At 37.4% G+C, this 13,168-nt stretch overlaps 1 protein-coding gene across 1 annotated transcript in view; it reads right to left on the bottom strand.

Moving 5' to 3' along the window:
* Positions 1 to 13,168, bottom strand: part of lyrm4b (LYR motif containing 4) — a 79,311-nt gene that overhangs the window by 57,539 nt on the left and 8,604 nt on the right. The window contains exon 2 of the mRNA XM_077244144.1: positions 7,744 to 7,864. Coding sequence (XP_077100259.1) covers positions 7,744 to 7,864 — 121 coding nt within the window. The remainder of the gene's footprint in view (positions 1 to 7,743; positions 7,865 to 13,168) is intronic.

The raw sequence follows: 13,168 nt of genomic DNA, 5'->3' as shown, positions 1-13,168 counted from the left end.
AGAATCATTCATCCTGTAAGCAATGACGTAGCTTAGACCTTGGAAATGGTATAACTGCTGTGATCTTTGTAACTGTAAGCGGGGCGGCCTACGAACTCCTGTGCGAGTATTGAAGCTGACTTCTGCTGATGAAACTGCAAACTATCTTCAGTAAATATTTTCTTTAATTTTTTATAATTCTGACTCTGGGTCTTCATTCTTCATATCTGGTTCTGGGTCTTTAACTGTATACCCCTTACATTACAGTAAGTGTTTAACAAGCTCCAAGAAAGCTTTAAATTCATAATTAATAAATTATTGCACATTTTGAAATAAATCTCTTCTGCTCAACAAAGTTGCATTTATTTGATCAAAAATAAAGTAAAAACAGTAATATTGTGAAATATTATTACTAATTAAAATAACTGTTTTCTGGTTTAATATATTATAAAATTTAATTTATTCCTGTGATCAAAGCTGAATTTTAAAGATCATTACTGCAGGATTCTTAGATGAATACAAAGTTCAAAATAACAGAAATCTTTAACATTAACATTATGTCTTTGTCAGTTTTAAACCATTTAATGCATCATTATATTAATTTCTTCCAAAAGAAACAAACAAATTCTGAATGAAAAATAAAGTACACTTTCAAACTAAAATAGTAAATATTATAACATTTAAACTCTTTAATATTTTTTTGTGCTGGGGCCAGTGAAAACATTGGCAGGGCAAAAATAAATCTGAACTAGTGGTAGAACCAGAACAAAAGAGAAAAAAAATGCTTCCAGTTCATCCCTGCTGTCTACAGATAGGGGGCATTCATACAGCACAGCATGTCTTTACTATAAAATGTCTTCCAATTTCCTCTAATAAATATATATTAGCATACAAATCTAATGGAAACATGTTTTGTTCCTTTGATCTTATAGGAAAAACCATATAAAATATAAGTATGCCATCTAAAAAAAGAACAAGGATTGAGAACGCACAGAAAACAGTCACAAAAGAGCATCTGAGCGGGGCAAGACTGGAAGAGTGACTCACTGATTGGAGGAGATCCACCTCTCCTCAAACACACACTTACAGAAGAGCTGGAGACATAAGCCCGCGCCAGTCTGTGGTGTGGGTGTGTGTAGAGGGTGGGACGCATGCTGCTGGTGTCACGACACACACCGGGACATTATGTGTGTGTGTAACAGAGAGAGCCGTATGCTGTGCTGTGAGTCAACAGAGCGCTGGATCACTGTTGCCCTGCTTATAGTGTCACTGGGGGAGATATGCAGAAGACACCTCCACAAACATACAAAACACCACAGACACATCACTTACACCACAAACACACTCTACACAGGAACGCAAACGCATCTGTGAACGCCTGACAGTCTCGTTGTACATGCAGACTGGGACCACTAGTGGAAATGCCCTTATTTAGCGGTTTTATGATTTTAAGTGCCCCTGTTATTTTATTTTAAAGGTTCATAATTTTGTTTTTAAGGTCTCGTACAATAGGTTTACATGCATCAAAGGTAAAATAACACTTTCATTTTCTCATAATCTACATTGCAGCATCAGCTCTTTTCTCTCACTCTGAAACGGTTCGATTAAGGATTCAGTCCCTCTAAACTTTTTTTTAGAGAGACTGAGTCAGAAGTTTAGAAGTTCTCAGAAGTTTAGAAGTTTCTCTAAACTTCTGAGAGCCTGCTCTGATTGGTCAGAGGGCCCAGTCTGTTGTGATTGGTCTACTCTGCTCTGATTGGTCAGAGGGCCCAGTCTGTTGTGATTGGTCTACTCTGCTCTGATTGGTCAGAGGGCCCAGTCTGTTGTGATTGGTCTACTCTGCTCTGATTGGTCAGATGACCCAGTCTGTTGTGATTGGTCTACTCTGCTCTGATTGGTCAGATGACCCAGTCTGTTGTGATTGGTCTACTCTGCTCTGGTTGGTCAGATGACCCAGTCTGTTGTGATTGGTCTACTCTGCTCTGATTGGTCAGATGACCCAGTCTGTTGTGATTGGTCTACTCTGCTCTGATTGGTCAGATGACCCAGTCTGTTGTGATTGGTCTACTCTGCTCTGATTGGTCAGATGATCCAGTCGGTTGTGATTGGACTACTCTGCTCTGATTGGTCAGATGACCAAGTCTGTTGTGATCAGGTAAAGTATATTAATTATGTTTTTAAATTTTTTATTATATTATTATTATCTATTGTTTGAATATTTACTCAACTTCTGGAGTATCTTTTAAAATGTGCAGTTATAAATTATAGTCTTTATGGTTTTCATTTTTCATTGAAGATCTTGTGTTAACCCCTCAGGAAGCTCAAGAACAAAACTGCCTGAATAATATATTAAATAATAACAATAAAAAGTACAACAACAACAATTATTGTTATTATTATTGTTACAACTGTCATTGTTTACAACAACAACAATAATAATAATTAACCAATTATTATTTCTTTGTAGTTGTAATCAAAAACAATAAATAAAGTGCATAATGGTTATTAGACACTCAAATATTAAAGGGCACCTATTATGCCCCTTTTTAAAAGATGTTATATTGGTCTCGGTTGTCCCCAGAATGTATTTGTGAAGTTTCAGCACAAAATACCCCACAATTAACTTATTATAACCATTTGAAAATGTCATTTTCGTGGCCTGTTTTAAAAAGAGCTGTTTTGGTGTGTACCACCTTAAATGTAAATGAGCTGCATATCCCCGCCCAGCCTTTGGATGAGGGCGTAACTTGCAAACAACAGTCGGTAGAAGCAGAATGGCTGAGAGTGAGTGAGACACCCGCTGTTTTGTATGGCATTCAGCCGTACATGTTTGAACCGGAATCAGACCCAGATGATGAAGAGACTCCGGCAGAACAAACACAAATGAGAATGGACCAGGACGTCTCGGAATGGTTATTTGGTATGTACTTATAGAGTTGTAATCGCGTCCCCTTTGCAATTATGGATGTGCAACACACACATAGACAAACTGTGATAACGTTGGCGCAATTTTTTGAAACTACAAACACAAATACTGTGATAACGTTTGCCACGTACAAACGAAATTACATTTATGTGATGTTTCTGTCTGCACAATATCCCTCGTTCTACAGCTTCGTGTCGATGTGCTGGCCTTTGTATAAACATAGCAATTTTGATGTCTTGTCTTTACAGAAAACATGCACAGTTTTTAATACAATATCTTTAAAAATATATATATTTATAAACGTGTGGTTACACACTATACAAACAAGGTTTGAATTATATACACTGACATCCTACGACGACGACAACAACTTTAGATGCATTTGTTGTTCAATTAGCTGACATCGACTGAAATGACTATTTGCTCAGAAATCATAAAATACACTTCCTTCTACTGGAGGTGACGTTGGGTCGCGAACAGTAGGCAACGATCCACACTTGAGGATTAACTTTGAAACAAGACCTGCTTTGAATTGACCCTCGTTCACAAAACAGTCAGTTAGAAAATGATTTGCGTAAACAAACGTATTTTGGAAGTTTAAGTGGCGCCTTTCCTTCGTAAATAAAATCCATCCACTGCGTTTTCAGTGGCTCTGATGTCGGAAGTAAGTGAAAACTACTATGTACATTATTACATCCCACAACAGAACACTTATGTTTCTGAACACCGGCTGACGTTGAAACAATGGAGGATGATGAACAGATCACCGAGGGCGGGGTCTATGCCAAAACCACAGTGTCAATCAAACCACGTCGGTGGGGCTTGCTCAATTCTACGTCACACTGAGCCGAATCTTAGAACAGCTCGTTCTGAGACAGTGCTTATGATTTATTGAGATTGTAAAAAAAACACTGGGTGGATTTTTATCGTTCTAGGGTGGTTTTGCTCAAACACTGCCAACACACATTTATGTTCAAACACCATGTAAAAGTGAATTTTGCATAATAGGTGCCCTTTAAAATAAATCTACAATGTCATTGGTGATTAAAATGGTATATCAGCAAGCCATAAATTCACTTATTTGATCTGCACAATAAATAATGCAGAATCATAAACAGTTCATACGGATTTTACATCTTTAAAACTCTTCTATTTAAATTTTTTAAATCTTAAAACCGTTTATTTTTATAGATTTTTCAATGTGGTCTCTAACTTTTTGACCTCACTTGTGTTCTTGCGACAGTAAAGCAGTAACAAACCTTAATAATCAAGGGGGCGACAGAGTTACCTTGCAAACGCCTGTTAAAACCTGATGCAGTATTGTGTCAACAACAGTATAACTCTAAATAACTTGCACAGTGAGATTTTCTTCAGATTTTGGAAATTCAAAAAAGCTTGAAATTAAGCTTGCATTGCTAAAACCCCTCGTGTAGAGTATGTACTGTATCAGGCCTTAGTCAAAGCAACTTGCATTTCAAAATAGAGTGAAACCAGCTCTTCTGCGCCTGACTCTATATCTTTCATTGAAGATCTTGTTTTAACTCCCCAGGAAGTTTAACTTCATTGATTCCCATGCTGCGAGTGTCAGGGACAGAAGCTCTTAATGCAGACAGCATGATGGACTGATCTCTAAGGCTGTACTTTGATTCGCTTTCAAAGAACAGCTCACCGTCTTTGCTTCGAGACAAGAAACAAATTATCCCAGTGCCTCCTATTCTTCCTTCAACCCTTTTTTGTGTGAAGTTCTTAACATAGATCTGTACGTTTTCTTATTTCAAGAGAAAAATATATGTTTTTCAGTAGGGATATGCCAGAAGCTGAATATTCGGAAATAATGACTTCAAAATTACTAACGAATATTCGGCAGACACGGTTATTCCTCGTGTTTGCTGTATAACAGCTGAGGCAGTGGATAGCATGATATTAAACCTCTAAAATCACTACGCAATAACGAGTATGTAAAGTTAATGAGTGTAAACTAAAATAAAAAAGCAGCTGTAATGGATTTTTTAATTAATCATAACTAACATTTATTTTTCTTGCAGGAACAAAATTTATATGCTTTTCAAATCTTAAATGTTTCGAAACCAGTCGAAAAATATGTAAAAATAACAAATATGGGAAATGAAACAAGGTTTGAAACCTTGTAATTATGAAGTAATCAAGAAAACAGAGTTTACGTCTACCTAGTAACAGAAGCATCTGCGTATGAAGAACCAATCAAATTGTAGGGAAATTATGTAATCACGTCATTTTTGTCATGCTCATATTCTATAAACCTGTTGTATTCCTTTGGCTGGTGAGATTCTCTCTGAAATGTGTCTGGGATCCTCCGGCCGTGATGTATTCTTCTTCTTAGGGGATTCTTTTTAAGGCATTGTCTGGAGTCTGTGGGTTATTATTGCTGCGCAGCAAGTTAGTTAGGGGAACAAGTTAGGGAACTCGGCCGACATCGACTGTAGTATAAATATTATTGAATGTGGACGTCGATTGAAGACGAGACCCAGGTAGACTTAGGTCAGGTGAGAAAATAGAGAAAATGTCAGAAATTCTCTCAGAAATCAGAGCTTGGCAAGAGTAATATCAACGAAGGCCCTTTTTACACCTGGTATTAGACGACACTAAATACAGGTGTAAAATGTTTTGAGCTTGTCTAATTTCAACCAGAGGTTTTTGAAAACGCATTGACCCGATTGATTTCGTAGTGTAAACACTCATGTGGTCGAATGTGTTCAAACAGCCACAAAACACCGTCTGCTCTCCGTCTACTGATCTAATGCGTGAACATTACAGGAAGAGGATTAAAACTTTGGATTTAAAATATCTAGATGGGATTGTCTTTGTCTGCATTAAGACCCAAGTTTGGTTTGAAGATGAAAAACGTACCAAGCACAATGTTCTCTCTCCATTCCTGATTTCTAACACACACTCACAGAAACTAAGGCTTATGCTCTCCGTGTGTTTTATCATCGTCTAAGAACGCATTCATATGTAAATCGCGCAGGTTTATTTCGTCCATAAATCAGGACAGAAGTGGTTGAAAGTGGACAGAAGAGACACCAGGAGTAAATGGGTATGTCTGCCTCGTCTACATGTGATCCGATCGACCAAAACACATATTAAAACCAGGTGTAAACGGGACCTAAGATACAGAATCATCTACTTTTTCTACTAGCTAGTTGATATGTCTATTTAAATGTTTTAAACCTTGTATGATATGAAAGGCTATATGATATTTCTCTGCCACTCTCTTGGAGACGTCAAGCATTTATGTATTCTTAATAATTTGTATGCATGGTAAGAGTTGTTTTAGCAATTTTCAACCACTGAATATTTTTGAGGGATTAAGCCAAAAATAATGAGAAAAATACAAGTCCATCAAAACTTCTACCCTACCTCAACGGGAAGGGGAAAAATGATCAAATGTCAAAATCCTAAGATTCATGTTCCCCTTAGACATTTGCCCCGAATTTGAATGGAATTATGGGAACAAAGTGCGTGACAGCGAGGCATGATCGGTCATTAGTGGTGTGTGTGCGGACAGGTGGAGGCCGAGCAGCTGTTCATATATATATATGCATCTGGAGACGACCTCCTCCAGCTCTCAGGAGGATACAGAGACACAAGATGAAGTCCACAGCTCCTTCATTAGGAACACCAGCCGAGCGCAAATCAAGTTTGATGAAGGAGGCTGTTCTTTTAACACAAGAGGGCCGACTTTTATTAAACCGCATGATAATCCATAGGCCTTTCTGCATACCTCACTATGAGATAGAAGGAACTGCAAATGAAAAGTGTAGCTGAATTTGTTAGATTGAATAGGAACATGTTCATGTTCAAGAGTCTTTCTAAATCAGAATTAAATGAATGGGTGGGGTTGTTCTTTAATGCTTTCGTGTCACGTGTCTATTGATATAGTTTTAATATCATAAATTTTAGGCAATTGTTAGGGGTGTTTGTTTTGTCTTTTCTTCATTTTTTATATTTTTTGTATATATTTTGCAACCATTTAGTAACTCATATATATATATATATATATATATATATATATATATATATATATATAACGATAAAAATGTTTAGAATGCTTATTTTTAAATCCTCTCTTTTTGCATTTGTAATATTTAGTTTTTTACCCCTTAACAGATCTTATATCAATTAAGTGCAGATTTGATAAAAGGGGGCTGGTCTTTTAAAATAACTATTTACATAACAATACCATTTACAACATCAGTTTTTGCATCTTTTTAGAAAACTGTTACAAACAAAAAATGTAAATTTTATCTGAAATGCTGTTTTTCTTAAGAATTATTCTCACGTCTGTTAATATTGTATAATATTACAGATTTTAGGGCATTGTTATTTTTTACCTTTTTTATTTTTACATTCTTATGTATCGTTAGAATCTTTTTAAATCTTTTTTTACCACACAACAGATCTTGTATCAGTTTAGTAACTTTAGATTTGAGGAAGACAGGGCAGGTCTTGAAAAATATCTACTTATATCACTATAATATTTACAGCATTAGCTGTCTACTAATTTTAGAGAATTCTGTTACAAACTCATCCATGCAGTTCATGTGTTATTGCTTTTTCATGAGCTAAAAGCACAAGGTTTTTTCCCCTCTCATTAAGCATAGTTCGGCGGAGCGGTGTCAAAATGCTGGTAGCTGTGTCCTGGTGAGCTAAAGTGGTTTTCTTTTGTCCTTTCGGAACAAGAAATCTGTGCATGTTGTGTTTTATTATGCTAATTATTAAGCATGTACAAAATGTTGTTCTTATTTCTCAACAAGCTCTGCAGAATCCACAGATGACTAAATCCAGTGTTGGACCAGTACCTGTCTCTGAATGATGGCCAGACTGTCCCGGGCCTTGTTCAGAAGCTCCTCCACAACCCTCGGATCTCCCACTGTCCGGCTCTCCCTGAACGCATCCCGAACCCTCCGTAGAGCGTACGTCCTACAGAAACAAAACACATCACTCTGCTTTTAACATTTGCCAGCTCATGTAAAATGCATCACAAAGATCACAAATTTCTGTAAAATTTCAAGGCAAAAAACTTGAGTCGCATGAAAAACGAGTCACGATAAAAGAGCTGAAAGACTTGTAAAATGAAGCTAAAATGGCATGGTTTCCTCAAGTATGTTTTCGTTAACACTATCGTTTTTGTGCTACGTTATTTCAAACATGAAACAGCATTAACGTTTTAGCACCACTCACAAGGCATGTGATGTCCAAACTGCTGTGATACATTCAACCACATGTTTCATTGCTTTTCTTTCAAAGCAAAAAAACATTACAACGTAATATAATTTTGTAGAAATGTGAGCCCGATCTCATGAAAGTGCGTATCTATACAACGAATGTTTTTCTTATGCCATTTATATGCCCAAAATAGTTTTTGTGTGCATATGCTTCGCAGTTTTTGCATGCATTTGATACACACTTTATGGCGTGTAGTACGCATGCACTCCCCAGCCCTAATCCTACCCAAGGGGTATTCAGTGCGTAGCATACGCACGCTAAAATCATTTTGGTGGTTGAACCACAGGCACACAGAAGTCACTTACCAACCAAGCAGCTTTCTGTTTATCAAGACCACACATTTCTGTGACCAACTTGAACCTGTTGCGAATTCTATGTGGGAAAGTTGTTAGCAAAACTCTTAAAGAAATGACTGGAATTAGAAAGTGAAACTTTGCTTAGCAGAAATACATCCAATACTCGATTTTGAAAGAAAGCAGTTTTAAACACCTCTAGCTGTCTGAACATTGACATAAACATTGATTTTATTCCAAAACTGAAAGATCACAAGACCACTGCAAGGTTTACAAACTAAGTCATTGAAAGTAAATATAATACCATTATTTACACAGAATTCAAGTCTTTTTATCCATCATGACATGGGTAGGTTACTGCCGATGGAAGAACTCAAAACAAGGGTTAGGTGGAAGAACTACATTAAAGGGTTTGTTCACCCAAAAATTTACATTTTTGTCATTTATTATTCCCTCTCATGTTGTTCTAAACACGTAAGACTTCGTTCATCTTCGAAACACTAATGAAGATCTTTTTAATGAAATTTGAGATATTCCTGTTCCTCCGTTGACAGCTACAAAAGTTCATAAAGAGATGGTGATAATACAAATGAATTGAGCGGTTTAGTCCAAATTTTCTGAAGAGACTCAATCGCTTTATATGATGGACAGATTGAATTCATCAACTCACACATTAGTTGTGGTAAACGGGAGCTCAAGCATGTTCACATGACGTGTAACAACCAAAGTTACGCAGCGCGTTTGAGCTTTAGCAAGAGGTTCGTTCGCGTCAAGCATGTTCGGTTGAGCTTCGGTTTATGTTCGCTGATCAATGTTTACATGTCAATAAAAGCCTAAATTCAATCTGTTCATCATATAAAGCGATTTAGTCTCTTCAGAAAATTTGGACTAAAATGCACAATTCATATGGATTAGTTTTACGATCTCTTTCTGAACTTTTTAAAGCGTCAAAGTGGTAGTTGCGTAGCTGTCAATGGAGGAACAGAAATATCTAAAATTTCATGAACGAAAGTCTTACGGGTTTGTAACGACATGAGGGAGAGTAATTAATTTTTGGGTGAACTATCTCTTTAAGAAGTGAGATCTCACTGATAAGGATGCAATGAGCTCGTCACACGGTGGCGGGGGGGGGGGGGGACATGAGCATGCTGACAGCACATTGGGTAAAGACAAACTTTTCTCATTTCTTTCAGATGACAGAGTTCAGTGCTGTGTGCCACATGCTAATAATGCTGGAGTCATTAGACAGGTAGATGGAGGAGGAAACACATCTCCAGCCTTTTCATCTGGAACCACGAGCAGTGTGAGGCAAACGAAGGCCCCAATGCCACGCCAAGATCAAAGTTTCTCCTGGCACCCGAGGAACCACCTCCACCAACACGCTCTGACAGCCAACTCCAAGCCTCCCACCGTTTCATGGGATAAGCAAGGGAAAAAACAACGGAGAAAGGCAGAGAGGTGAAAGAAAACCGGCAAATAATGGGAGAAACCCACAGAGAAAGAGGAGTATACTCATGCGGAAGCTGAAACATCTTAGATCATACACTAAAAAAACAACAGATGACAGATGCAAAATGTTTCTTGAGAAGGAAAAGGGGCAGTTGCTAGATAAAGAGCAAGTCATCTTTAGAAATATCACAGTGACAGACACTTCAAAGGAGTCAGAAATGAGCAGCCGGCTTTGAAGCACACATCATGTGCTTTTTCAACAGGCTCGTGTGTAATAACTGTGACAAATCTGAGGTCAAAACCACACACAACACAAGTAAAATATGTATAAATAACGTATCACTGAAGTCATCTATACACTTTCTGATATAACACATTATTACTCAATATTCCGTCCATTCTGGCTTACATATGGAATTAAATAAGCCTTATGTTATTATATATATATATATATATATATATATATATATATATATTTTTTTTTTATAATATACCTTATGGGACACATGTTAAAGTAGCCATAAACACCACTTTTGCTTGACAAAAACAATCCTTTTCACAAATAATGATTACAGGAGAAAAATATTGATTAATAAAGACTTGTAATTTCTCGCACAATAATATGTTATGGCCTCAAAATACTTTTACCATAGTGCATGCATAGTGCATTTGTAAACTAATACATTTCAATTTTTTCATCACATAACGTGCTCCATATGTTGGGCTTTTCTTAACGCGATTTAGCACCACTCACTCGACATTTCACTTTGAGAGTGACTTGCTTTGAGAGCAAGAAGCACTGCAATATCATTTTGTAGAAATGTCACCATGTGTGAAGAAAAGATGTGCAAAGCTACAAAATTAATTTATAATGATATGAAAACAAGTACGGTAGTGTATTGTATACAAACCGTTTAAATGTCTGTTTTTAATCTGTATCTGAAGTGTCCCACTCAGTGCAACACACAGCGTCAAAACAAACTCCACGAGGCGTCAGAGATAGTTTTTATTTCGCCTATAGAGGCCGCACTCGTACTGTATAATGACAGCAGACTCTTCTCAGCCGCTCCAGCAACGGATGCAACCCGGAAAAACTATCGGTATGGAAATTTGCGGATTTGTTGTTCCAACAATCGTTATCATGGCAAGACCGATCAATCGTTCAACCTCTAGTCCACTTTTCATGTTAGTCAAGCTTCACATCCATGTAGCTTCACATGGACATTTCTCTGTCTGATTCTCCAGAAAAACAAAAACAGGAGCTTGTGCAGTTTGCAACTGTAGCTTTAAGATTTCTAGCCTGGTTAAAACCAGACCCTTCTCAGTCGTAACTGAGTTAGGGTCTGGGGAAGGTTCATTCACAGCTCATTTCCAAAGGGGCGTCACCAACGGACGTCGCTCAAATGCCTCTGTAAGCAATTGCATAGACCTTAAAACCAATCAGATCGATCGTCATCTTGTAAAGCCCACCTCAACGTTTGTGATTGGTGCCTCGATTTGGAGAGATTGGAAATGAGCTTGAATGGGCTCTTCGCCAGACTAATTTGCAGAGCAAATCTAAATTTGCCGGAAGTTCGTCTGGGTTTTCCCAGGCTATAAGATTTCTACATCTGCTGGGCTGGGTCTTATATATTTGGCATTTTCACTAAAACTGCAAGTCTAATGTTAACATTTTGCTAAGCTAACAGCTTGATACTCCATGCACAGAAAATTGATTTTAAAAATGCAAATATTGGGACTAGTACATTTTGACTCTCTTTGGACTCATTTTAAGAGCTTGTTGCAATGCATGATTTCCTTTTCTTTGAAGGTTATGATGCCTAGAAATGCCAAAGCAAAATATTGACATGATCATAGGCCTTCAAAAATAACATTCAGACACTTTTTTTTTGCATGGAAAGCAAATATTCAAATCAACATTACAATAGAATAAAGGGCTTTGTATGTTTCTATATAAAGTAAGGCCATCTTGTCTCAACAAATACTTCAGTTTACATCACTTCTCATTACATCACACACTCGGTTAATAATAAACCACTAATATCATCCCTTCGAGGCAACAGCTGATAGATATTTTCAGCATTTTCAGCCATCTGGCTTTAAGGTCATCAACAAGACAAAGCATTTGTCAAGAGGAAAAAAGAGACCGATCTGTAGATATGTGGTGAGTTCTGGTCGGGGCCATTGGACAATTAAGCAGTTGGTCTTTGTCATCAGTGTAGGAATGGCTGAATCATCGAGCATCACGCATATCGAATCCTCAGAGAGACACTCATCCTCTCTGCCAAGTAGCCAGACTTAAATGTGAGCCATGATGATGCACGTGACAGAGCAACAAAACGCTTGTGTTTTTAAGCGAATGCGTCATATTGTCGGATATGGTTAAGCTGACCTTAAACAAAAGCATAACATAGCATCCGACTGAATGTAGTGGGTGGGAGCGTGATTAACACATGGGCAGCTGAGAGAATGATATTCATGGATGAACAGAAACTCTCGCTTAAAATCTTACGACAGCAGATTAGCAAAATTTTGTTCTGTAGGCGACAATTAGCGTAGCATCACCCATGGGCAGTTAAAAACACACAATTAATTCACCTCACCAACACAAAATATGAGTAATAATAGGCATCTAAAAGAACATAAAACAACTTGTTTCATGGTTCTGTGAAGTGGAACCAATTATAATGGCTTAATATTTAATGACACCTTCAGCGGTAAATACACGGGCCATGCTTTATTAGCTAAAGATGCTTCCTGTCCCTGAAATTAAATTCACACGTAGCCTACAGTTTAAAAATGATGAGTGTGGCCAAAATCGTGTTAACAGAACTGTGCACATATAATAAGAGAGCAAACGAGAAGAAAAAAGGCAAGATGATGGGAGGAGGAGAAATAAGACAAGAAGAGCCAGTGAGAAGAGATGAGAACAGAACAGTAGAATGTAAAAAAAGAGACAAGACAAGGGGGGAAGAGATGTAAAGAGATGAGAAGAAACAAAAGGAAAAGAGGACAGAGAAGGAGTGACGAGAAGAGATAAGGAGAGAGAAGTTAGAAATGAAACCAGGTGAGACGAGGAGAGAATAAATGAGAAAAGGAGAGAAATACAAGCAGAAGAGAAGAGAAACAAGGGACAAAAATTAGTCTTGACCAGACAAAACAAGACAAGGACAGAAGAGACGAGAAATGATAGAAGAAAAAAAGGAAAGAAAGTGAGAAGAACAAACAAGATAAAGAAAAGATAAAACAAAATGAG

The sequence above is a fragment of the Siphateles boraxobius genome, unplaced genomic scaffold (genome assembly GCF_051911475.1).
Source record: "Siphateles boraxobius isolate OS27281-9 unplaced genomic scaffold, OSU_SipBor_1 26, whole genome shotgun sequence".
Classification (NCBI taxonomy): Eukaryota; Metazoa; Chordata; class Actinopteri; order Cypriniformes; family Leuciscidae; genus Siphateles; species Siphateles boraxobius.
Note: the sequence above shows the minus strand (reverse complement) of the source record. Positions and strands in the feature narration are given on the sequence as shown.